General features: G+C 41.4%; 1 protein-coding gene across 2 annotated transcripts in view; it reads right to left on the reverse strand.

Moving 5' to 3' along the window:
• epb41l5 (erythrocyte membrane protein band 4.1 like 5) overlaps positions 1–23,116 on the reverse strand; it is a 114,291-nt gene extending 91,175 nt beyond the window's left edge. For both annotated transcript variants that reach the window (XM_039755285.1, XM_039755284.1), the window contains exons 1-2: positions 22,754–23,116; positions 13,117–13,313 (exon numbers count right to left, since the gene is read on the reverse strand). In XM_039755285.1, coding sequence (XP_039611219.1) covers positions 13,117–13,296 — 180 coding nt within the window. In that variant the 5' untranslated portion in view covers positions 13,297–13,313; positions 22,754–23,116. The remainder of the gene's footprint in view (positions 1–13,116; positions 13,314–22,753) is intronic.
• Between the last annotated feature and the right edge of the window lie 1,586 nt (positions 23,117–24,702).

Consider the following 24,702-nt stretch of genomic DNA (forward strand, 5'->3'; position numbering starts at 1 on the left):
TTACAGCTTCCTTACAAAAGAAGCGGGTTTCATTTCAAAATTCTACGCATAACGGTCAACAACGTCCGCCATATTGAACTGTCTTATTCATGGCCCCATCTTCACGAAATTTGGTAGGCGGGTTCCCAACGCTAACTGAATTCTACTTGTGTACATATATACGTCCATAGCCTGCAGCTTGGTCACCGTGTGAGGAGGCGTTGGGTCCCCCATCCCAACGCCTCCCACGTTGTTGGCTGCCTGCCTATATAAGACCGTCCGTCGCTCCAGTCTCTGCATTCCCTTCCTTGCTTCGCCACGGGATTCACGTCTCCCTACTGATAACTACAGCCTTTTTGTTTAATCCACGATTTCTCCGCCGTTTTATTGTTTATTACAATTATAGTTATTGTTTAGGTATTTTAGACTTACTTTACATTGTTCAGGTACCCATTTCCTTTATCGTTCCAACCGTACCCCCATTAACAGGTCTATCGAGGAGATCACCATCGATCAAAGAACTGTCACTTACCGAGTGGTTTCCATGCCCGGAGATGGCACCTACCTTTTCCATTCTCTGTGTTATATATTGCACGGCCATATCAGGCTCACTCTTGATATCCATTGTGTCTTATGTATTGAATGACTGGGACAGGTTCAAGGTGTGGACTGATGACGTACAGGAGATAATTATACTGCACAGGAGCACTAGAAGAGTGAAATGCTTAAGCCCTTCACCTATGGATCTGCATGCGAGTTGATGGCTGCCACTGAATTTTTCGGTTGTCGCTTTCAAGTGTACCGAAATGGCCAAATATTTTACACCTTTCGACAACCGCCAATGCCTCTTAAACATCTTAGATTGACAGGTGATGATTTCAGTAGTGGACACTTTGATGTTTATGAATGTTTAAACTCTCAAAAGCTGGATGTGAAGTTATCAATGAAACTGGTTGTATGCTTACAACGCTTGACAGATGCCGAATGTCACTTCAACACAAGTCCTGCAAATACTGTCGTCATTGAAACAAACCATGAAACTCAAACCGATTATGACAGCAGCAATTCAAGCTGTGAGATCTGAGACAAGATTACTGTTCACATGGCCAACTGTATGTTACATGCTCAAGAGTAAGCTCAGCGCACAGCTTGGTCAGATTACAACCGGAGGGCTGAACTCACAATGTGGTATACAAAGAGATCCATAACAATTATTGGTATATTTTCCCTCAGTTTAAAAAGATTTAATTGTCTTCTTAATAAAAATTTTAAGGCAGTACCATGCTGCTGCGAAGCACGGGTATTTTGCTAGTTAAAAATAATAATTGCAATGTACTGTATAGATTTTTATTTTAAATGGGGCCTATTTTAACAATTACTAAATCAATATCTTTGTGAACAATATATTACATTTAAACAAGTGACTGTGGCTTTTAACTCTTCAGGTAGGAACTACAATCAAATATCAAAAATGTACTTATGGAATTAAACTTTTCTGAATGTGCACTTGAAACTACATAACTGCAGTATATACAGCAAGTTTAAAACAGCATACTGTTGCATATGAATGTTTCTTGATTTTCATTCAACACGAATTTGTTGCGTGTTTTGCAATTTTTTTTTATATTATGTTTTAAATTTTGGTAAAATGAGGTGTGCTCACAAGTAGAAGCGTTCTTAAGAATAAACTACATGTGCAGTGGTAGTGCTGCTGTCTCACAGTAAGACCACCAAGGGTGTGTGTTCTGGGGGTCCGCCCTGTATGGAGTTTGCATGTTCTCCCAGTGTCTGTTTTCTCGCACTGTCCAAAGACACGCAGGTTAGGTGGATCAGAGATGCTAAATTGACACAAGTGTGAGTTTGGTGCCTGAATGTGTGTGTTTTTCCCTTGCAATGGACTGGTGCCCTGCCCAGGGTTTGTTCCTGTCTGGCGCCCTGTGCTAACTGGGATAAGCTCCGGCACCCACTGCGTCCCTACTCTGGAATGAGTGGGTTAGAAAATGACATAACCCTAATCGACAGTAGGCTATAAATAACAAAATCCTATGAGAGGGAAAAATTTACAACAAAAAAGCAGAGAGCTTTTTCAGTGCTTGCTCTTTGATGTTAATCAGGCTTCCACCATATTAAAAACTGAGAACTTTTGGAACTTTACAGATCTGAAGACTTGTTCTTTAATTTGATTAATATCACATATACTTGCGTATAAGATGGGTCTTGAAAAGCGAAAAAAAAATCGATCATAAAAATCAGACCCCGGCTTATATGCCCGTTCAAAAGTGCAACACTTTTTTTTTCCCCCCCAAAACATCTTATTGCTTCCACCAACCTTGCTCTTTGTGGTTACTCTCTCTGGTGTGTGTTAGTATATCATAATTTATTGGACCAATAGCATGACTTTTCCGCATTCAACTTATACAACTGACATCGTAAAACACCAGAAATTTATACGGTAAAAATCAAGCCCCGACTTCTTATCCACGAATTTATAGGGTGTGAGTAAATGGACACTAGGTGGCACGGTTGCCCACCTTTTCCCCCCAAAAGACAGTATGCAGGACACGGGATAAAATCACCAATAAGTATTTTAATTTCTTTTGCCTCCTTGTAATGTGCCTTCAAAGCACCACAGCCACAAACACAATTAAATCAAAACAAAAACACAATTCTTCTCCACTACACCTCCCAGCAAGCTCCGTCACACTCCTCCCAACTTAAGCTCGCTTGCTGGGTCTCCACCAGTCCTTTATATAGTTCTTGACCCGGAAGTGCTCCTGCTATTCTTCCCACGTGACTTGGCAGAACTTCCGGGTCAGATGGGGAGAATCACAAGTTTATAATCAGCCCGGAAGTACTGTGGGGCTTCCATCCTCATGACTTCGTAGTACTTTCGGGCTTTAAGGGAAGCAGGACTCTCCAGGTCCTTTAATAGCTCCCCCTGGTGGCACCCAACAGGGCTGAGAAACTGGACTCCAAGTCCCAGGATGCCCTGCTAGACTCCAGGGGAGCTTGCCATCTAGCTATTTGAGGGAGGCAGTGTCCTGAAAAACCTGCCATCCCCCATCCTTCCACTTTAGGGGCGTCATGGCCGGCCATCACAACGGTAACTGCATGAAATGTTACTAACATTTCTCTGATGAATCAATTAGAAAAAACAATTCACCTTAAATTTTCCAAGCATTACACAGAGTGAATCTACGATTAGTAAATACCTACATTTTGTTAATTTACGTCTAGGCGATTCTTGTTATTTGTGTAGTTGTGCCTTTTTTGTCTGCTACTGCAAAACTACAATTTCCTTTGGGATTAATAAAGTTTCTCTCTTATGATTTAAACCGAGTCCCCATCCCATTGAGGTGGTGTTGACTTTTTCCCCCTCTCTTAAAGAGTGCCAAGTTGCTTGCGTTTTGTATTAACTTGCAAGTTTTTCACTTTTTGTAATATGGCCGCTGCAGTCATTTTCACAGTATCCCTCGAGATTAATATAATTTCTATCGAATTTGTTAGCTGCAATCTAATGAACTGTTAGGCCCTCCAGGTGACAAACACTCAATGTACCGACTCCAAACTGGCACACCAAGGACGCGCACTCCTGTACAGCCGTAGCCTCACCCCACCCCCTCGTGACCCCCTCCCTGTACTCCCAGGCACACAATGTTTGGTTTAATCAGAGTGAGGAGCTGCCTCTTGTTCTGACACTGCAAATTAAAAGCCCATCCAGAGCGCCGGAGAGAAAAGGGCCATTGTGCACGTATCTGTAAACTGCACACCCGCACCACTCAGCAGAGTTCAGGAAGCGAGCCAAAAGTCTGTGGCAGTAAAGAGCCTCGCATTCCTTCATTATCACAGAGACTTGACCATTTCTGATAAAACTGACAAGTCTGGGATGGACACTCACTCACACACAAACAGGTCAGCACACCGTATCTTGAAGTCCGCCTTGCCTGAATCAGCAATCCTAAGAAACGTCCACTGCTAAAATATTTAATTTATAGCAGAAATAAACTCTACACAGACCAGAGGCGCAGTGCAACACCCAGTGATCACCATTGTATAGCCCTTTAAAGATGAAACACAAGCTATGATGCACAAACAATGATATAAAATATTCAGCACAGTAATCACCATTTCATACAGGAATATATTTGAAGTAGTGCCCTTCAGAGACAAGCGCTCACAACAGCACAGTTTGTACCAAGATATTCATGACTACAGCGCGAGATTAACCACAACAGAGACAGACTCCAAAATATGTCCAAATATTTTATCTTAGGAAAGCCCAGTTGTGTGTCTATTAGTTTATGAGGTGCTTTATATATCTTGAGCTTAATCACAGTATATTTTGCAAAATAAGCAAATTAAAGAAATAAAAAACAACACGGAAGATTACACAAGATAAGTAATAGACGTTGGGGCACTGCAAATGTCCTGGCATCAAACCAGAATAAAGCAAGCACATTCAGCACATTCATGAGTTAAACAACACAGCAGAGTCAACTTCAGCGTGTTCAACAGCAGTTACAAGGGAATTAGGGATCAACAAATGCAGGAAAGTAATGGGTAGGCCAAAGTGACTGATATGAGTCTGACCCATAATGGAGCCTAAAATGCTAACCAAACAGGAGGCACACAGCAGAATGAAGGTTCACGGAGGGCTGTAGATTGGGGCCCGAGATAACACGTGGGAGTCTCTCTAGTTTATATGAGCTAAACTACAGAGCCACCCCTCATACTACATGGGGTTAACCAACAGAAATGAGTGAAGTTTCTCTTTTTAATAAGCAGAAGACATTTTTCCACTCTCTGTGTTGTTAATATATTAAAGTACAGTCCGTGGTTAATGGATATCTAATATACCAAATCACCAAAGAGAAGTAAAGGTGGAAGTGTTTGAGGTAACCAGTGTACGAGATACTCTCTGATAATCAAGGGGTCCCTTTATTGTTAAACCAGTTTTTGGGATTTGTCATGTTACTGGTCTTTTATAGAGCGGCACTTTCCATCACTGCCTGTCAGGCTGCCGCCAGTGGGGTTGTGTGTTGGTATGGTTTGTAACAGCAGATAGAGGGGTCATGGTGGGTTGCACAATGGGTTGAACATGCTCGATTCCCACTCAGTTCTGACAATCCTGCTTAAGTCACCTATGAGGAACCCACTTGGACAATCCTGAGTGCGAGTCACCAACGAGAAACTTTACTCTGATAATTGTGCTTGAATCACCAAAGGGGAACAAGGTGGGTCGCAAATATACTTCACATAATGGGTTGCTGCAAGAAAAAGGTTGAGAAACACTGCAACAGATCTTGCCATCGGTTTTATATAAAATGTTACTACTTAGGAAATGAATGTCAAATAGATTAAATTGCATCAAACATGGAATTTCAATCTGCAAACCTGTCATGTTGTACTTCTTACCAGTATGGCACAGAACAGCTACCGTTCATAACACACACACACACACACACACCTCTGTGCGGGAGAGCAGAAACTAGCAACTCGCTCACAACAGCAGAGACATGTTTTTTTTTTTTTTTGTTTTTAAGTAACATATAAATGTACAACCAGAGAACTCTTTTTCTACCTTTAAGAGTAGAGTCAAGTTTAAATGAAAGGTTAATACTACCAACCTCATGCAAACCGGCAATGCAGATCTGCTTAGTTAAGAGCACAGACAATAGAAGCATGCATATTTAAGAAGAAAGGAAGCTAAAATTTTATATAAAAAAAACCCTCTTTTGAATTTATATGTTCACACAAACCCAGTAATGGGACTTAACACACCATAAGATACTTTTAAAATTTATTTTTATTGACTCCCCTGCACAACTGTGATTTAAAGGCTAGGAGGTCTGAAGGGTGCATTGGGGACATCTTTCACACATTTGCGCCATCGATGGAAGTTCAGTAGCAGTGCTTTGTAGTGGTACTAGCATAATAAAATGAAGTGTTTCTGCATTCCCGTAGATAACACGGCATTAATTAACCTCACTGCTTCTGTATTTCCGCTGATGGAGAAGCATAGAGAAGGCCAGAAGGAGTTGCATTGCGCGTTTGTGGACCTGGAGAAAGCAAATGACAGGGTGCCTCAAGAGGAGTTGTGGTACTCTATAAGGAAGTCGGGAGTGGCAGAGAAGTATACAAGAGTTGTACAGGAAATGTGACAGTGGTGAGGTCAGCGGTAGGAGTGACGGATGCATTCAATGTAGAAGTGAAATTACATTGGGGATCAGCCCTGAGCCCTTTCTTATTTGCGATAGTGATGGACAGGTTTCCAGCAGACCTCCATGACCCTGTGTTCGGATATAGCAGGATGGATAATGACTGACTGACTGGAAGGGTTGACAGATGAGATTAGACAGGAGTCTAACATCATGGACTATGATGTTTGCGAATGACTTTGTGATCTGTAGGGAGCAAGGTGAGGAGACCATGGAGAGGTGGAGATATGCACTAGAGAGGAGAGGATGAAGGTCAGTAAGACCACCAAGACAGAATACATGCGAGTAAATGAGGGAGGTCAGTGGAATGGGGAGTTGAGTTGGTGAAGGTGGAGGAGTTTAAATACTTGGGATCAACAGTACAGAGGAATGGGGATTGTAATTTGTGACAGACATGTATTAGCAAGAGTGAAAGGGAAGGTCTACAGGACAGTAGTGAAGCCAGCTATGTGATATGGGCTGGAGACGGTGGCACAGGAGACAGAGCTGGAGGTGGTAGATTTAAAAGATGCTAAGATTTGCACTGAGTGTGAGGAGGATGGACAGGATTAGAAATGACGAGGTTAGAGGGTCAGCTCAGGTTGGGAAAAAAAGTCAGAGAGGTGATATTGCGTTGGTTTGGACATGTGCAGATATACTGCACTATATTGGGTATATTGGGAGGTATCAGGAGAAGGAGAAGAGGAAGGCCTAAGAGCCGGTGTATCGATGTGTTGAGAGAACATGTAGGTGATGGGTGTAACAGATCAAGATGGAGAACAGGAAGAAATGGAACAAGATGATCCACTGTAGTGACCCGTAACAAGAGCAGCCAAAAGAAGAAGTGTACTGCAAACATCCCTGCATATATATTCTGATATAAATGCTCTGCCCATGTTAGAAGATAATTTGTTTTTCACAATGTAATGGAACTTCTTAATTAAGAAACATGTGAATCCCAAACATTCCCAGAAGAGAATCAAATAATCCAGCATTTGGAAAAACGGCACTATGAGAACCCAACCGTTGGCACAAACACCTGAAGGCTTCTTTTTGAACTATACCAGTGTTTCTTATACTGTGAGCCATGACCTGTGATGTCTGAACGTGAATACCAAGTATACTGAATAAGTAAGGGTATCTAATGGATTGAAGAATCTCTTAGAAAGGGTAAGTGGAAACTGCCAAGGACAACATGATAATCGGCAGCGATGCTCCTAGGTGGGGAGAAAGGGATGACAATTGGCAGCAATTGTCCAATAGGGACCACCGACCCAAACCCAAGGATGACAAAACAGCTATTGGATCACCTGGAGGACACTCCATGGTGCTTGAGGGTCACAAAGACACACAAAAAGCAAAATTGGGATGCAAGACAAAAAAAAAAAAAAAAGTTGAAGGACCACAGCACTACACACTTTTTTTCTTCTTGTCAAATACAATGGTGATGATTTTGTATACAAGAAACTTAAGCAGTGCCCACTGTCTATATGACATGCACCTGTGCCAATGAAGCTCCAAAATCAGTGTGTATGTTCATTCGGATGGGTTTGAGGTGGCATCAATAGCAATTTCTTTCCCATTCTTAACTACCAAGGAACAGCCAAATACATTTCAGAACTAAACAATTTTGAAAACCACTTGTCAGACACAGATGTGTAGCTCCCACAATTTTAAACAGGTTTGTATGCTAAATTCTCTAACCCACTCAATCCAATTCTTATATCTAAATCATATGTTTTACTAGTGAAATATTAATTATTGGTTAATGTCCCACCTACAAACACAAGATCTCATCTCATAAGAATTCACAGTGCCATGGACACGTCATACACCAATGTGTGTGGTGGGCACTATAAGTGAAAAATTGTCCAAGTTATTTTGGAGAACGCTGAGCTACTTGAAGTCCATTTCAACAACAACAAGAAAAGATTTGTTGAGGTCAAATGGAGTCAAGAGTTTTCTGATTATGTGTACTAGAATGACCCGTCCAGGACACAATGCCAACTTTAAGTTCTGGAGAAAAAAAGAAAAAAAAGAAAAAAAAGTGGGCTAAATTGTAATATACTGGAGAGCTTAAAATACAGCAAAACAAGAACCTCCAAATCATCATAATGTGCCTCAAGTTTAATGAAAATGTTACGATAACCCAAGATATGATGGTGACTAAGACAACGGATACCCCTCCTTGATCACGTCCACGGAGAATCCCATTTTTGTGAAGGGCTGAGTTTTCACAGGTCACTTTTATTTGGGTTTTCATGGACATTTAAACAATAGCGCATGCGTCAGAAGAATTAAGCTTTACAAATGCACTGCAAGAAAAATGTATTAGAAATATAAATATTCAAATCAAGCACATAAAACTACAAACATACATACATCACTTAGATGTTTTACCTGCATTTGAGTTATGTACATTTAACATGAATATTCAAATCTTAATTTTTGTTTAATTTGACATTTCTGAAGTACACATTCCAACCCAACATATGCGCACACTGAGTATTAACTGAACAAGAAACATCAGCTGAAATCACCCGTCACTTTCAGCTAAAATGTTTACATGAAGGCTGCCTTGTATACTGGTACTGGAAAAGTACAGGGTGGTCCAGATGTCATTATGCAGATCCAGATCATCTGGATGACTTTGATTTATGCAGAGATGATACCAATTCGGCACAAAGATGATTCTTTATGTCGTTACTTCGCACACTTCGATGGTCCGGGATTTTTTGGGCGATTTTCTATGTAATAAACTTAAGTTATAGTGTAATTTTCTTTTTTCTCCAGCCGTCTGGAGTTTTTTTGTTTTTTCTGTCCCCCCTGGCCATTGAACCTTACTCTTATTCGATGTTAATTAATGTTGATTTATTTTGTTTTATAATTGTGTCTTTCATTTTTCTATTCTTTAATATGTAAAGCACTTTGAGCTACTGTTTGTATGAAAATGTGCTATATAAATAAATGTTGTTGTTGTTGTAATGAAAATTGCATAATTAGATCTGGACCACCCTATACAGAAAAATCCACATTGTAGAATGAAACGGTGCCAGCACTTTGGGATTTTCAGTACTGGATGTAAACGCCATCTTTCCTCTCAGTCCTGCAGACCTTCCCCATTCCCTCAACACTTGCTACTGCAGTTGTGGAAAACATTCTTCTTTGAAGATGTCATAAAACAAAATTGCAAGCTTCCACCCAACCGGGACTTCACAGGGGCACCAATTAATTCTTTGTAACAATCAGGGCTTCAAGGCTATCAAGAGAGAAACAGCACATAGTGCGGGCAGGGTGCTTTGGCACACCAGGGAGTTATGGGATGTGTTTTGGTACCAGTACTAAGGTCTGAAAGCTGGTACCAATTCTAAAGCTGAACACTTCACTGAGCCCATTGTCACTTCTCTACTCTCCTATTAACAAGTGATAAATCTCACTATTGAAAAATGAAACTATTGCTTCCTAATGCAGAACCTACATTTATTTTTTTTGGGGAAAACAAACCTCTTCATGTTCTCTGTTCATAATAAGTACAGAATTAACCACCTCAATAGCAACATTATAAACATTTTAAAACCTTCATGCCAGGCCAATTAGAAATTGTTGCCTGTGTCAGAGATCCACTGTTTTAGTTTTAAAACGTGTTATATATGTCATAATCAGAAAAATTAAAGACAATATAGCACCAACAGGTAGAAAAACTGAGAGTCTAAATGTTAACTTTGAATTATCAAGAGACTTGCAAATTTAAGACACACTTGAACATGATTTGTCCATTTTCATAACCGGTCGCAGGTCCGTAGGCACAACAACACAAACTAATCACTCAACACAAATGAAACTTAGAAGTTCTTAGCATTGGAAAATGTTGGAAGCTTATTGAGTCTGCTTAAAATCTCCCCAGAATATTTTCTCTTACATCTTAGGTAAATAGTATTGGGACATTTTAAAATCATAGCTCTCCATAAGGCGAGTAACTTGACAAGTTATTTATACCTTTTTCCTACATAAAAAAAAAAAATTCACCCCAGTTATATGTATTTTATTTATACTCGCACAAAATATACAGTATACGGAAATACTGCGATTAGGTTAAAATTTGACAGACAGAGAGATGTAATTGTATTGTCCTCAAGGGGAAGTTAGAACTTTACAGAACCTCAAGAGCGAGAAATGCATAAATATATAAATAAAACAAACAACGACCCCCTAAACATACACAAGAACTTATACTAGATGACTTACACAAACCTTTCAATGGATTTAAATATTTCAGGTGTATTCTGAGTACAATTTATTCACTTTCAGAGTTTTAATCTGAGGTTACAACTACTACACATCACTCAATCAGAATGAAATTTGGCATAACTGTTAGCACTAGAAATTTTTCTAAATCTTTTTATTCCAAACAAAATCTACTCCATTAGATTTTAAAGTACAGAAATTATGATTCTGGGTTTCTGTGCACATTTATGCCTCAAATGTACCACTGAGAATGAATATAAAATGTTTTTATTAAGAGACGTTTCCCCTATTTATTTCCTTCCACATAAAACATTGGCCTGCAGTAATTCTACACTAAAATGCTCAGCTTTATTAACGCAAAATGTCAAGAGCAGAAACCTGTTACTTAAAAACAGGACTAAACTTGCCAGGTTCCCAATGTATGCATTTACTCTGGATTTAACACATTTTCCAAACTATTTTCACTGCCCACCACATTGTGTTTTGCCATTCCATACAGTTTTTGTCCTTTACTCAATCACTTTTTTCCTTTTGTTTCTCCCAGTCAAATGATTCATTAACTTGAACAGATCCAAGCAAAGCCTTAAAATGTCAACCTTGTGATAACTAAATGCAAGGTCAGACTCTACATTCCACTTACAGTGGCAAAACATAATTCTTTTAATGATTACCATACTCTGTGTGACCAAATAAATAAGACTCCTTAGCTCCTAAAAAGCCAAACCCAAACCAAAAAAAAGATCAGAAACTTCAGATAGCTCAATTCTTGACTATTTGACCAGTCACAAAGAAAATGGAGACCTTAAATACAGCTTTATTGACACAGATCTGCAGATAAACACGTTCCTAGGCTCATTTAGAGCACACAAGTCCCAAAAAATGATAAGTCAACGGAACATATTATGGTCAACCGTTTTTGAGCTGATGTTAAAAATGACCAAGAGTGGATTTCTGATGCAACACCTGCAAATATTTCAGACAGACAGATTTTAGACAAAGCTGTGCTTATAATTGACCATTTTCCTTAAATCATAATGTCAGACATACACACTGTGTGATTTTTAGAAATAGTGAGCAAGTGACTACCCACACTGCACGATAGAGATGCCAACTGTATACGCACTCAAACTGTATGAGCACATTCAGTCCAACTGAGACGGCACAACATGGGTGTTCAAACTATACATCTACATGGCCATGCCACACAGTTTTTACCCAAAACAATATGATAGTTACAGGCTCCAAAAAATGTCAAGAAAGAAAAGAGCTGCAACCCTGGCTCTTACCATACTGTGCTCTGAGGGTGCAAAGGAAAGAAAAAGCCATAACTGAACATGCAAACGCTTGCGGTGTGGGCAGTATGTTCTGTCCATTTTACAGAGAATCAGAGGTACATATTCTATGTAATCTACCATTGGGTGTCTTTTCTTGTCAGGGTTTTCTTGTAGTACATTGTATGTCTGTATTTTATTTTAGTTTAGGGTTAGGTCTCTTATTCTATTTCAATACTTTATATTCTGCATTTATCTTTATTTAGTATTTCATATGAGGATTACCATATGTATCCATTGTGTATAGGCCCTTATATTCTTTATTAATTTCTGCTAAACACTTTGATAAAATGTATTCTCTTTAAAATCACAAAACATATGGGCAGAAGAGTGGCAAGTGCAACTCCCTCACAGTTTTGGGGGAAAGGGAGCTCCAGGACAGTCACCTTGGTTGAGGTTTACACATTTTCCGTACTTTTTGGGTGCCCGTGTGCTAGGTAAACTGGCTACTCTACACCGATTCAATGTTAGTGAGTGGGCTCAGGAATAGACCGGGGCCTCATTGAACGCTGGTTCCCACCTTGCCCCAAGTGTTGCCACTCCGGTTAAGTGGGTGAGATAACTGATCAATGGATAAATATAAGGCCTCTATCAATGTGCACTTGGGGGAGAATCTGACAGCACTAACCTAAGTGGCTTCCAATTGGTCAAACAGACACAACTACATAATCTGTCACACTGATAACTTTTTTGGCTGCATGATAGCTTGACAGTTTCCTGACACTTACCCAACTGTAATCCTGCCCATACAAACCTACCAAGCCCCCTTAGTGGTTGCTTCAAGCCAAAGCCTTAACTCACTTTGTCACCATGAGCAAGTCATTGCACCTATTTGAACTCTAAGCATTAACACTGGGCCAACAATATGCCCTACTCTAAACGAAGTGTGCCATGATGTCCACTATGGTAAGGCTCTGAATAATAAAAGGTTAGTTTGCTTATTGAGGCCATCAGTCCCCAAGCTACTAAGGTGCTGGCCCATAAACCATAAGACTACGTGGTCAATCCACCACATACCAACTTGTGCAGACATTTCAAGGGAGTCACTTAACCTGCCAGAGTGCACAAACAGAGTTAAGGAACTGTAACTGCACATCAGCTAGTAGAGACACTCACTGAGGAAATGTGCCATATAAAATCTGAGATTCGCAGACTCCCAAAGTGAAGATTCACTGAATCCCAGTGTGAAGTTGTCTAGACCACCCATTGCAGAAATACAGAGACTACTGTACAATAGCTTGATAGTGTTCCCTGCAGAAAAGCTCCATAAAACTATTGATTGACAGGCAGTGAAGAAACTGGCAAAGCTGATCATCTGCACCGAGCAGGAGCAATAAAACAAAAAGTAGTAACGTTCTCCTTACCGGAAGGTCGACACTAACATCTGTCCCATCCAGCAGTGACACCCGGCAAGTGATTATGGACTTGGCGTCTCCAGCGGCAGGGATGTGCGTGCTGGCTCGTTGTGCTTCTCTCAGGCGCTCTTTGTCGGCATGCTTGCGCATTGACCGGCGCCCAAGTGTCCGCCGTAAAAAGCTCAGCATTGTGGTGCTTTGTCAACCTTAAAGACAGGCAAAGAAGAAAGGTAAATTACACGTGAAAAGAGATCATACTACATGTTATACTATGAACCTGCAAGCTTCCTGTGTAGCTCGTCAATAAATCCTAAATTGTGGCAATGTGGAAACATAACAATGGCATCACAGTAAAACGCGGAATACTCTTCACTTTGGAAAGGAGCACACAAAAATGAAGTTCTCTGCCTCTTTTTTTTTTTTTTTAAATCAGTGTTACATAACAATCAAAGCCTAAGGCTACGTCTACAATACTAGAAAACTTATTTAAAAACAATGTTTCATGTTTCTGAACGAAAATGACCTCCATCTTCTCTCGAGCATTTTTACGTCCTTTACAAAAGTATCTTGCCTACACAAAAATGATCGAAAACGCATACGACACAGCTGTTTGCCTGAACTGGGAATGCGTACATCAGTGAAAACAGCAAAAGCACGTGTCCTCCTCTAAGGGATGGTTACGCTACCAGCCAGAGGATTTATTGTAAAATTGTAGTGACTGGTAACTTATTCGCCTTTTGTGCAAGTATGCAGCATTCAAACTGAAGAAAATGCAATTTAGATTCATGAAGTTAAGCAACACAACAAGCGTTGTGGAAGCAACTCTTCTACATCTGTCATGTTGGAAAGTGCACAAGATAATCACCACCAGGAGAAAATGATTTCCAGATCTCTTCTGTGGTCACAAACGTGTCAGAAACACGGGAGACACGGATCGATACTTGTCAGCGGTCTTGGCTTTACAAATAAACACATTTGGAAAGTTCTTGCACTTTTCCTCTGTGCCCTACAGCCTGAAATGTAAAGGCACAGTGCGGGGAAGATTTATTATTTATTTTATTTACAGAAAGCACTTAACTTTGGAACCTCATTTGTATGGCAAGCGCGTGCATACCATATTTGTGAAGAAACGATTTCAAATTTGACCAAAGAATCAGAGCATCTCACATTGGTAAAATGTAATCAAGCTAAAAGGATTCAAATGTTTATTTTAAAAATGAGCAGCAGTATAAAGAACACCCACCTTTAACAGTCCATAAGCATCACTAAGCAAACATGGCTGCTATCACGTCATCCAGGTGGGTGCTGCACATTGGTGGCTGAAAATGCTTTGAGTAGTGAGAAAGGTGCTATATCTCTCAATTATAAAAAGAAAAAAAATCTTGGAAGGAGACGAGACGTGATTTTCTCGGAGAGACACTTAAATATCCTGCAAGACGAGTCCATGCCCGAGGCCAGAAATAAAGGACAAATAGTAAATGACAAAGTAGAACATCGTAAAGAATTTAAAAATGTTGGCATGGTACACATGCAGAACAGGTTGGAGAGAATGGAAGTACGAAAGTTTCAAAAAAGAATGCGAAAAATCACATTAGCGCAAACAAACGGAAAATACTCGGTGAAATAACAGAACAGCGAAAAGAGATCAAATATATTGTTTGTCTTTAAACTTTAAGTCGGAGACTTGTAGATCATCTAATTCGTGCTGCCAGCAAGAATTAAAAGATTCCAAAAACGTTGGCGCAGTATGAAGTCCCGTGAGACGGAGACATCAAAGATGAGATTCTTTCAAGTCACACCCTACTTACAACTATTTTCAAACAAGACCACGGTCTCTAACCTCAGTTGTGTGAATGCTTTTGTCACACACACATCCTGCGCTCTCAGCTCTTATAAATTTTATCAGGACAATAATTTTATACGTTCTAGATGACACGTCAACGACTAAGCGAAGAAAAAAAAGAGCATGGACAAACATTTGAAAAAGCCGTTTTGTTTATGAGAGAGAAAGAAACGAAATTCACTCACAGGCAGTTATACGTTGCGTTGTCACGATGCAAGTCCAAACATGGAACCAAAATTCAATGCAATATTGACAAAAAGTTAATTCCAAATATCATTTTTACTAAAGTTTTAAAGTAAAAGTGAAAGTAATGCATATGTAACAATTCCCAGGGGTGGGCGAGAGCAGTGAGCAGAGCCCCCTAGTAAATGTAAAGAATTATTATTTTTAAACTAAAAAGAATAAGCTCTCTTGCTTGAGAGAAAGGTGCTTGATTCTTTGCCACCATGTTGAAGTTCTTCTGCTGTTCTCTCTTTGGCTAGAAGTCTTTAATTGCACTGCATATAAAAAAAACAAAACAAAAAACTATCACTGTCTTGAACCCTATCATTAGGGGATTTAGTCAAAAGAATTGAACATTTTTAAAAATTATGATCTGAAACCAGGGCGGCTCCCACTGACTTGTGCCATAAACTGGTAAAGTTAAGACTAAGATTGATATGGGCAGATTTCAAAATCCTCCTTTTAACATATAAAGCATTAAATGGCTGAGGTCTGGCTTACTTGTCTGAACTTATCATGACTCACAAACCAGAGCGCACATTAAGATCTCAAGATGCCGGTCTGCTTAGGATTACAAGAATTAATAACAGTGGGAGGTCGAGTTTTTAGTTACAGGGCCCCTAAACGGTGGGATGGTCTGCCTGCTACTATAAGAGATGCCCCTTTGGTCTCAGTCTTTAAAAACCCGGCTGAAGACTCACGACTTCAGTTTAGCACACCCTGACTAGAGCTGCTGATGAACTGTACAGACTGTTATTAGCACTAAAACATAAGTAACATGAGATTTATAATTTGATCCTGACCCTCACCTATTCAGTTTCTCTTCTCTGTACTCAAATGTGGCACTCGGTGCCACGGCCCACCTGCCAAGTTGTTTTGCCTGCCTAAGGTAAAGTCATCCCTGATGGAGGATCGCAGGAATCGTGGGAAAGAGGGGTTCTTTCATTGGATTAGCGCTGTTTCAGCGCTGGCCAAATGGGGGAGGCAGCTTGATGGATGAGGTCTCCAGGACTCCAAACAAATCCAAATCATATTATGGGATATCATCTACTGCTAAATTCTACTCCGTACTTCAAAACTTTTTATTTGTATACTGTATTGAGGATTTGTTCTGTTCTGTGTATTGTATTGTCCCCCTTCTTTTTGACACCAACTGCACGCCCATCCTATGTGGAAAGGGGTCTCAATTTGAACTGCTTTTCCTGAGGTTTCGTCCATTTTTTTCCCTACAAGGGTTTTTTCTTTGTCTTCTTACAGAGTCAGGGCTGGGGGGCTGTCAAGAGGCAGGGCCTGATAAAGCCCATTGCGACACTTCTTGTGTGATTTTGGGCTACACAAAAATAAATCGTATTGTATATGCATTTGTCAATCCAACAGAAGGAACAGGAACATCACCAAAACGAGTAATGCATTTCATTACTAAGATTTAAGACTGTGGAGAGTACCAAACATTTGAATTACTTCAGCTGGATTACATTTCACTGATGCGAGATGCAGTAATTCATTGGTCAAATTTTGTTCTCCCAATAATCAAAATGTTATTAATGGATAAGTTCGATATTCTTTCAATTTGAAATTATTTCTCCAAAACATGGTATATATGCATTTACCGTAAGAAATTGGAGTCTAAAGTCACACAATCAGAAAATAATTTACAATGTCTTAAACTGGGACATCTTTAACAATTGTCAGAAGGTCTAACACTGGCCCAAACTTGGACCGATTATTCTGTAAGACGTGTCCAGCAAAAGTTCTGCTACACACAAGGACGGGCTCCAGGTTAAGTAGTTAGATTAATAAAAAGAAAAAGAAAATCAAAAACCTGCAGTCACTCGAGCCTGGTGGGCACAAAACTTTGCCTAATTATCCCTGTGATACATTCCCACAAAAAACTGGCAAAGCCAGTTTTGTACTTTATAGAGTGACACCAAGAGATGGGAACTGGGAATTAACAACTGGCTCGAGGGAATATTCCAGCCAAAGATGTCTGGTCTCAAGATTTCATAGAGAACACAGATAAAACTTTTATGATGTAATACAAGCCAATGGCGTACAAGAGCAAAAGATATTTTAAAAACGTCCCTGGTGGTGGTTTCAGGTTACTTGTGTTGCACAATCCGCATGTCAGGTCTTCAGTCGTTTTTTCACAACATGCACTTTTTTTTGGCTAAAATATTGCTGAATAGATCCTTACAGAAAAAAACAGTGATCATCATAAACAGGAAATGCAATTCACTTGGGTTTATTTTATAACAATGACCTGTACAGTAACTACTGTATTTGTGGCAGAGCAACTAGGATGTTGTATTAAGTGTTCTAAGATACCCCGGTATAGATAAGTATTGTACAGAGCTGGCACCAACACAGAGGCTCTTGAAATTACGAGTAGGGCAGCGACATTCTGGGGGGCACGGACCCATTTCAATCTGAATGATCACAATGATTTATTAATTACTAGCAGTACCCTGTGGCTGTGCCCACATAGTGATGAAACAGGACAAACTTTAAAAAGCAATAGACGTTGGCACTGTATCGGATTGTGTTCAGCTCTGATGGGAAAGCGTTCCCCTCGTGGGGAGAAAAGCACACGGCCGTGATCTCTCTGGCAATCAGCAGCTACTCTCTAAAACACCTGGAGCTCTGATCTCTCTCTCTCTCGAAAACGTCAAACGTTACTCCTTAACAATCTCTAGATAATGTCTGTTGAACTAACAGGTATCGCTAGCTGAGCTGAGGTGCGCTCCAACATGTGGCGCGAGGTAGACCAACTCGAACTGAGGCTAGCGAGTGAATGAGGAAGGCCCCGCCCCCTGCTCTCGGCCCACAGCCACTCTCCTGGATTTGCATAAATACATCAGTACTGCAAGTGAGCTACGGTACTTAGCGTGATGAGAGAAGTCGCAAAAATCAGCTGGAAAGTTCAAGCAAATTATACAAAACAACCAGATCTAAACTTGTGACGTAGTTCTCTTGTGAAAAGCGGACAGACATCCAAACAGGTCTAAAAAAAAAAAAAACTATAAGAAATGTTGTGCTTGGACCGCAAAATGTTTAAAACCGTTTCTTAGCAAGCACCTATTGGCCAAGGGTGACCTACATTCCAAATTTCAAGTCCCAATTCCTCCTGGTTCAGGAGATTTAGTGATGAGCGAGTCAGTGGGATTTGGCATAGATAGATAGAAAGGCACTATATGATAGATAGATATGAAAGGCACTATATGATAGATATAGATATGAAAGGCACTATATGATAGATAGACAGATAGATAGATAGGTAGATAGATAGATAGACAGATAGATAGGTAGATAGATAGATAGATAGGTAGATGTGAAAGGCACTATATGATAGATAGATAGATAGATGTGAAAGGCACTATATGATAGATAGACAGATACTCATAGGCACAGTGCCTGCCTAAGACAGGTAAGAGAAAAATTAAGATTTTTTTTTTTTGAAAATGTAGAATCGCCAATGAAGCTAACCGACATGTCTTTGGACTGTAGGAGGAAACCCACGCTGACACGGGGAGAACATGCAAACTCCACGCAGGGAGGACCCAGGAAGCGAACCCGGGTCTCCTAACTTTGAGGCAGCAGCAATACCCACTGTGCCGCCCCTGTAATTAAAAGATCTCTGCTCTCTCTTGCCCTATGTGTGCCTTACCTCTGCATTTTTGTGTCTCTGAGCCGGTCCTTCCTCTCGCGAGTGCGTTCCTGTAATCCCTACATCTCAGACTCTTATTATTTTTGAGGAACCTTTCTCACCTTCTGTCCGATTTTATACTTGCCATGTTTGAAGGAAACTCTCTTGGCACGCCTCATAGGTTTTAATTCCTCCTCATGTGTCTCACACTCACGATTCCTCTTTCGGCATGTCACCAAAGCCACCAATTAGACTGCTCAGCAGAACAAAACACACACAGACCTTGGCCTTTTATTATATAGTAGATAGATGACTAACACCCGCTTGTAAAGTAACATGGTGAACAGATTCAAAGATTACCAGGACATTAAATTAGTGCGCTACACACACAAAACTGATCATCATATCAGAAAAATCAATTCAACTGTTAACCAAAAATACAAACTCCAGATCAAAAGGCCGGTTAGTATAGTTTACCCCATAACTGATAAAACAAACATTTAATAATGCAGACAAAAAACTGTGAAAGCTGCCGTTTTTACTCCTGCGTGCCCCGCGTCAGTGGAGGAAATGGACAACTCAGTGTGGAGTGAAGTGTGGGTCAGTGCAGCTGGACGTCCGCTGACAAAGTAAGAGGATTTACTGGGCAGGTGCAAGTCCAGGAGGTGAAGGGGGTGTTTTGCAGCCGTCGCCACCTTCCACCTGCTGCTTATTCACTCATACAGCAGGCAACAAAACTGCACTTTATGGAACTCTGGAGCCCATTATGCTACAGTGGGCACGACGCACATGCTGTACGAGTCTGGATGGCAAGCAGCAACATGTTTTATTGTTAAATGGTACTGTTTGAACTGTTAAACTGGGAAAAATTAAGCCATATGCAAACTGCAGAACAAAACCATACCTTCTCCAGATGCTTCCTCTTCAGATCTTCGCTCATCTACACAGGACGACAGGGGCAGACTCCCTGAAAACACTTAGTGTGGTGGAGACATTGTGAAAATTAAACATAAGAAGTGCCGAACATTGCAATATTGGATTCTGTATTAAATATCACACAGAATGGAAGATGTAGTATACTGCCCAGTCCTTGTGTTAGTAGACGGATTGGGAGAGCATGTGGGGGGTCATGAGGCGTTCCTGATATCTCTGCAAACGGATGAAGGTCCAAGACTTTACAGTCCTGGTGCTTCCTGTCCTGCTATGTGGTTGTGAGACATGGACGCTAACCAGTGACCTGAGACGGACTCCTTCAGTGCTGTGTCGCTTTGGAGGATCCTCGGGTACCACTGGTTTGACTTTGTGCTGCCCATGGAGTCCAATATGAGGCACATGACCGGCACTGTGAGGGAGCGTCAGGTACGACACTACAGCTATGTGGCACGATCATTGTTGAGGACCCGAGCGGATGGACCAGGCCAAATGGGCTGCCCACGTAACACCTGGCGGTAGCACATTGAGAGTGGACCGCATGGCTGCCAAGGGGGTTGCCAAGCAGGAACCCAAGCGATTTGGTCATGTGGTGGGTGCGGTAATGCGCTGTACCACTGCCTGCTCCCTGACCTGACCAGACAAGTGTATGGTAGAAGTTAATCACCAGGCTTGACTCTGCACATTCTAATAGACTAAAGCAGACTACGGTTTAATAATATGGTCACTTCATACTAAACATGCAACTCTAATTTAACAACAAATAAATATGATGGGCAATTTATGACAGACAGAGAACTTTTTTGCCAGTCTCAAGGAGAATATTAATGTTTTCACTGAAGCTCATTAAATAAATTTATAACTAAACACACACAGCACAATGATTAAAAAGAAAAACTGACTTGCCAGTTAGTCACACGGAGGCACGATGCAGTTATATTGCTGTTGGTATAAAGAAGGGCCAGTGGCATTTCTTGACAAACTTCTGCTAACTAATCCATCTTGATAAAAGGACAAGTGTCTGCATAGCTGGACGTTTGTCATTCCAACAGATGGTGCATCACCCAGCTTTAGGGTAACATAATGGACTGACAAATGCAATGCAACAGAAGGTGCACCACAAAAATCAGCGATGTGTTTCATTACTACAAATGTTTGTAAATGCACCGATTGGCTGAAATGACAATAGATGGCAAACGTGAATGCTGAGATCTGCACCGAGTCATTCTAACCCGTCTTAGACAAGTAGCACAGGTAGTTCATTGGCTAAAAGAACTGCGTTAGTGTGGCAGAAGAAAGATGTGCAGCATGGTTCATAATGGCACTTAGTTTTATTTTCATTCTCTCCTTTCCTGCTACCTCCGGGGGGCTGAAACTATGTTCCATAACTTAGCCTACCCTTCAATCAGCTGGATAATTCAGTGGGCCTCTCCTTAAGCGATGTTACGGGCCCAGCAGACACCACAACATTAAAAATCATGCTGGCCTCCATAGGGAGGCTGCAGAGCTTTTGTAGCATTCCCACCACAGCACCACGGCCTATTTGTTGTTTCTGGGTCTCTTTTTAGTTCCTACTCCAGGGTGTGTCATTTTTGTTCAACCAGGAACTACTGTGGGCGGGGCTTGGACAATGAATTCTGTTGATTGGTTGCCACCTTACAAATGTTTGTAGTTCAGACTATGGAGAGTTCGTAATGAAGATAATGAGAATACTACATTTTATGTGTATAGCGCCTTTCCCATTCTCAAGACACTCGGGACTCCCACTCTTCACTGCCTCCTATCTGGTGTGTTGAGCCATGCACCACACTGAAGCAACAGTCTACCCCATGAAGTTGCAATCCACTTCTAAGCAACACAGAAAAAGTGGCATGGGACCAAATGTGACCTTGGGCTTGGTCCCTGTGATGAGGAAACACCTTAAGTGAAGGATGTCACCTTATGGGAACACGGTCTCTAAAGGAAGAAGAAAAAAAAAAAGCCTTTTCTTCTATACCCCCCTGTGTCGTGATGTAGACCCTCATGTACATCACCTCTACAAAATAAGAATATTCCACTTTATATACTCTACATATATATAGCGCCTTTCCCATGCCCATCCACTCCATGAGCAGCGACCGGGCGTAGAGGCGGTCAAGAAGCAGTTCCTTGGTGTTGATGGTGAAAAGATGCGGACAGTTTTCAAAGTTCTCCACCCGAGTCTCGCCCAACAACAGCTCTTTATGAAAGGCACTATAATCTGCCCCTTTAGTCAGCTTTAACTGTGCTCGAAGCACTTCGATGTTTAAAAGCCAAATGGTTCGAGTGACATCATAAAAACTGAATTAAAGTGATCGGCATTTAGGACTTTGATTAGGACTGCCTTTTTTCCCCCCAGGACGACAGGTAAGACTGGAAATGGTTTCAATCGAGGGCCACTGTAAAATGAGCAGGCCACGGGAGACAATGGCGTGATTTCACCTGCAAGTACGACGTGGACCAAACAGAAGCAACCTGCTGGCGGCTAACTGCAACGCAGTCACTGACCCTTGAAAAGGAGGTTAAAAAGAGTAACACGACACGGCGAAACCAGTCAACTTCGAACCCGGTGTTCACCTTTTAAAACAACAGGCAGCGTGGCACGTAGCGGGAGCAGAGCATTCTTTGAACTCCACACCTGGCCGAGTTGCTCCTCCGCTTCACTGGACGAGGGGCGCCGCGTAAGCCCCTTTAAAAGTACACAAGGCAATGACTCGACCTTACAAGAGCACCGTACGTAAATAGTAATCACAATAATAAAAAAGGAACAGGTACGCTCATCACCCCCATGAAACTCCCGAGGTCTGGAAAGCTCCCATCAACGCAAACACGGCGGAGAGCAAAAAAAGAGGCGGAAAAACGAAATGGGCGCACAATGGCTCGGGGATAACAAGGGCTACGCAAGCCGTGAAACGCGAGTTCAACTGGACTCGCATACGAGGTAGCCGAGCACCGCTTAACACACCGCTCATCATCGCCGACACGCTTACCTCCAAACGGTCCTCCAATTCAAAAAATAAAGAAGAGAAAAGACTTTCCAAATGAATCCCCAGCGCAGCGACTCGGCTTCAGATTAGTAGAAAAACAAAAACAGGTCACCGACGTCTCGTAGCTCCCTTCGACCCAGCGTCTTCTTTAAACCGCTGACTTTGTTTTTCTTATTTATTTTTTTTTTCTACACAAAATGAAATAAAAGTTCTAGCAGAGCCATGAAGCACGAGAGTCTACCTCCGGAACCTGCCGTGAGACTCAAGCAACAGGTCAGCGAAACGCCGTTCACACCGCACCGGACAATCACAGCGCAACCCCGGCGAGCAACACCAGCTAGGCGGGCAACAATTCTCTAGCGCGAGAAGCCCCGCCCACTTCCGCTCGCCGCTCCCGAGATCCACAGAATAAAAGGACCTGACTTCCGGCGCAGTGGACACTTGTTCGCGGTGATGGGCGTTCGTCGCTTCATTGGGGACGCGTTGGATTATTGGGCATTGAAAAGAGCAGACGAGGCGCTCCTAGAAGGTCTTTATTAAAACTGTCTATGGCTTTAATTGAAGCTAATTTTAATTTTGAATCCACAGCTTAAAAACTGATCTATTAATTATTAGAAAATCAATACTATCGAGTGGGGGTTGAATTCTGCTTTGTTAGGTTTTGTCTTTTTTGTTCCTGTTTTCTTTTTTAAGTTCTGATGTTTTTCTTTTTTTTCTAGTTTGATGTTTAAGTACGACTTAATTGTATGCAATGTTATTTTCTTGAAATAAAATAAATTGAAAAAACAGTAATCTTGTATTAATAGGTGACTCTCGCAACCCTGCTGTTTTATTGCCTTCAGACCGAACTGCATCATTTGATACAGGTGTCTCATCGCCCATCGTGAGCAGAATGTCGGTATCCAAAGTACAGTACGTGTCTGGAATGGTTCAAGTCTTACCTAAAAGGCGGAAGTTTCTCTGTCAGCCTGGGTGACTTTGGCTCCTCCCACCTGTGGGGTCCCCCAGGGATCTATCCTTGAGCTGTACATATTGCCCTTATGATCCATTATAAAAATATATATACATGAGGGATGTTCAAAAAGTTTCTGCACATTTTTTTTAACTATTATGAATTTCAAAAACAAATGACATCACTTTTCTACATAGTCACCTTCGTTTGCGATGCAATTTTCCTAGCATCGTACCAACTTTTTAATGCTCAATTACTACTCCTCTCACCTTCACCGGTTCCAACAGAAATATAAAAGTGCAGAAACTTTTTGAACGTCCCTCTTTGAACGGCTGCTGCTTCACCACCTGAGGCCACAGGTCCTCTACGCCCTCGACCCTCTGCAGTTCGCATACCAGGAGAAGGTGGGAGCGGAGGATGCCATCATCTACATGCTACACCAATCCCTCTCCCACTTGGACAGAGGCAGTGGTGCTGTAAGACTTATGTTTCTGGACTTCTCTAACACCTTCAACACCATCCAACCTCTGCTCCTTAGGGACAAGCTGACTGAGATGGGAGTAGATTCACACCTGGTGCCATGGATCATGGACTATCTTACAGACAGACCTCAGTATGTGCGTCTCGGGAACTGCAGGTCTGACATTGTGGTCAGCAGCACAGGAGCGCCACAGGGACTGGACTTTCTCCGGTCCTGTTCAGCCAACATACATCAGACTTCCAATACAACTCGGAGTCCTGCCATGTGCAAAAGTTCACTGACGAAACTGCTATGGTGGGCTGCATCAGGAGTGGGCAGGAGGAGGAGTACAGGAACCTAATCAAGGACTTTGTTAAATGGTGCGACTCAAACCACCTACACCTGAACACCAGCAAGACCAAGGAGCTGGTGGTGGATTTTAGGAGGACCAGGCCCCTCATGGACCCCGTGATCATCAGATGTGACTGTATGGATTAATAAAGTATCTATTATTTTTATATATATATATATATATATATA

Source organism: Polypterus senegalus, chromosome 6 (assembly GCF_016835505.1).
Source record: "Polypterus senegalus isolate Bchr_013 chromosome 6, ASM1683550v1, whole genome shotgun sequence".
NCBI classification, from domain to species: Eukaryota; Metazoa; Chordata; class Cladistia; order Polypteriformes; family Polypteridae; genus Polypterus; species Polypterus senegalus.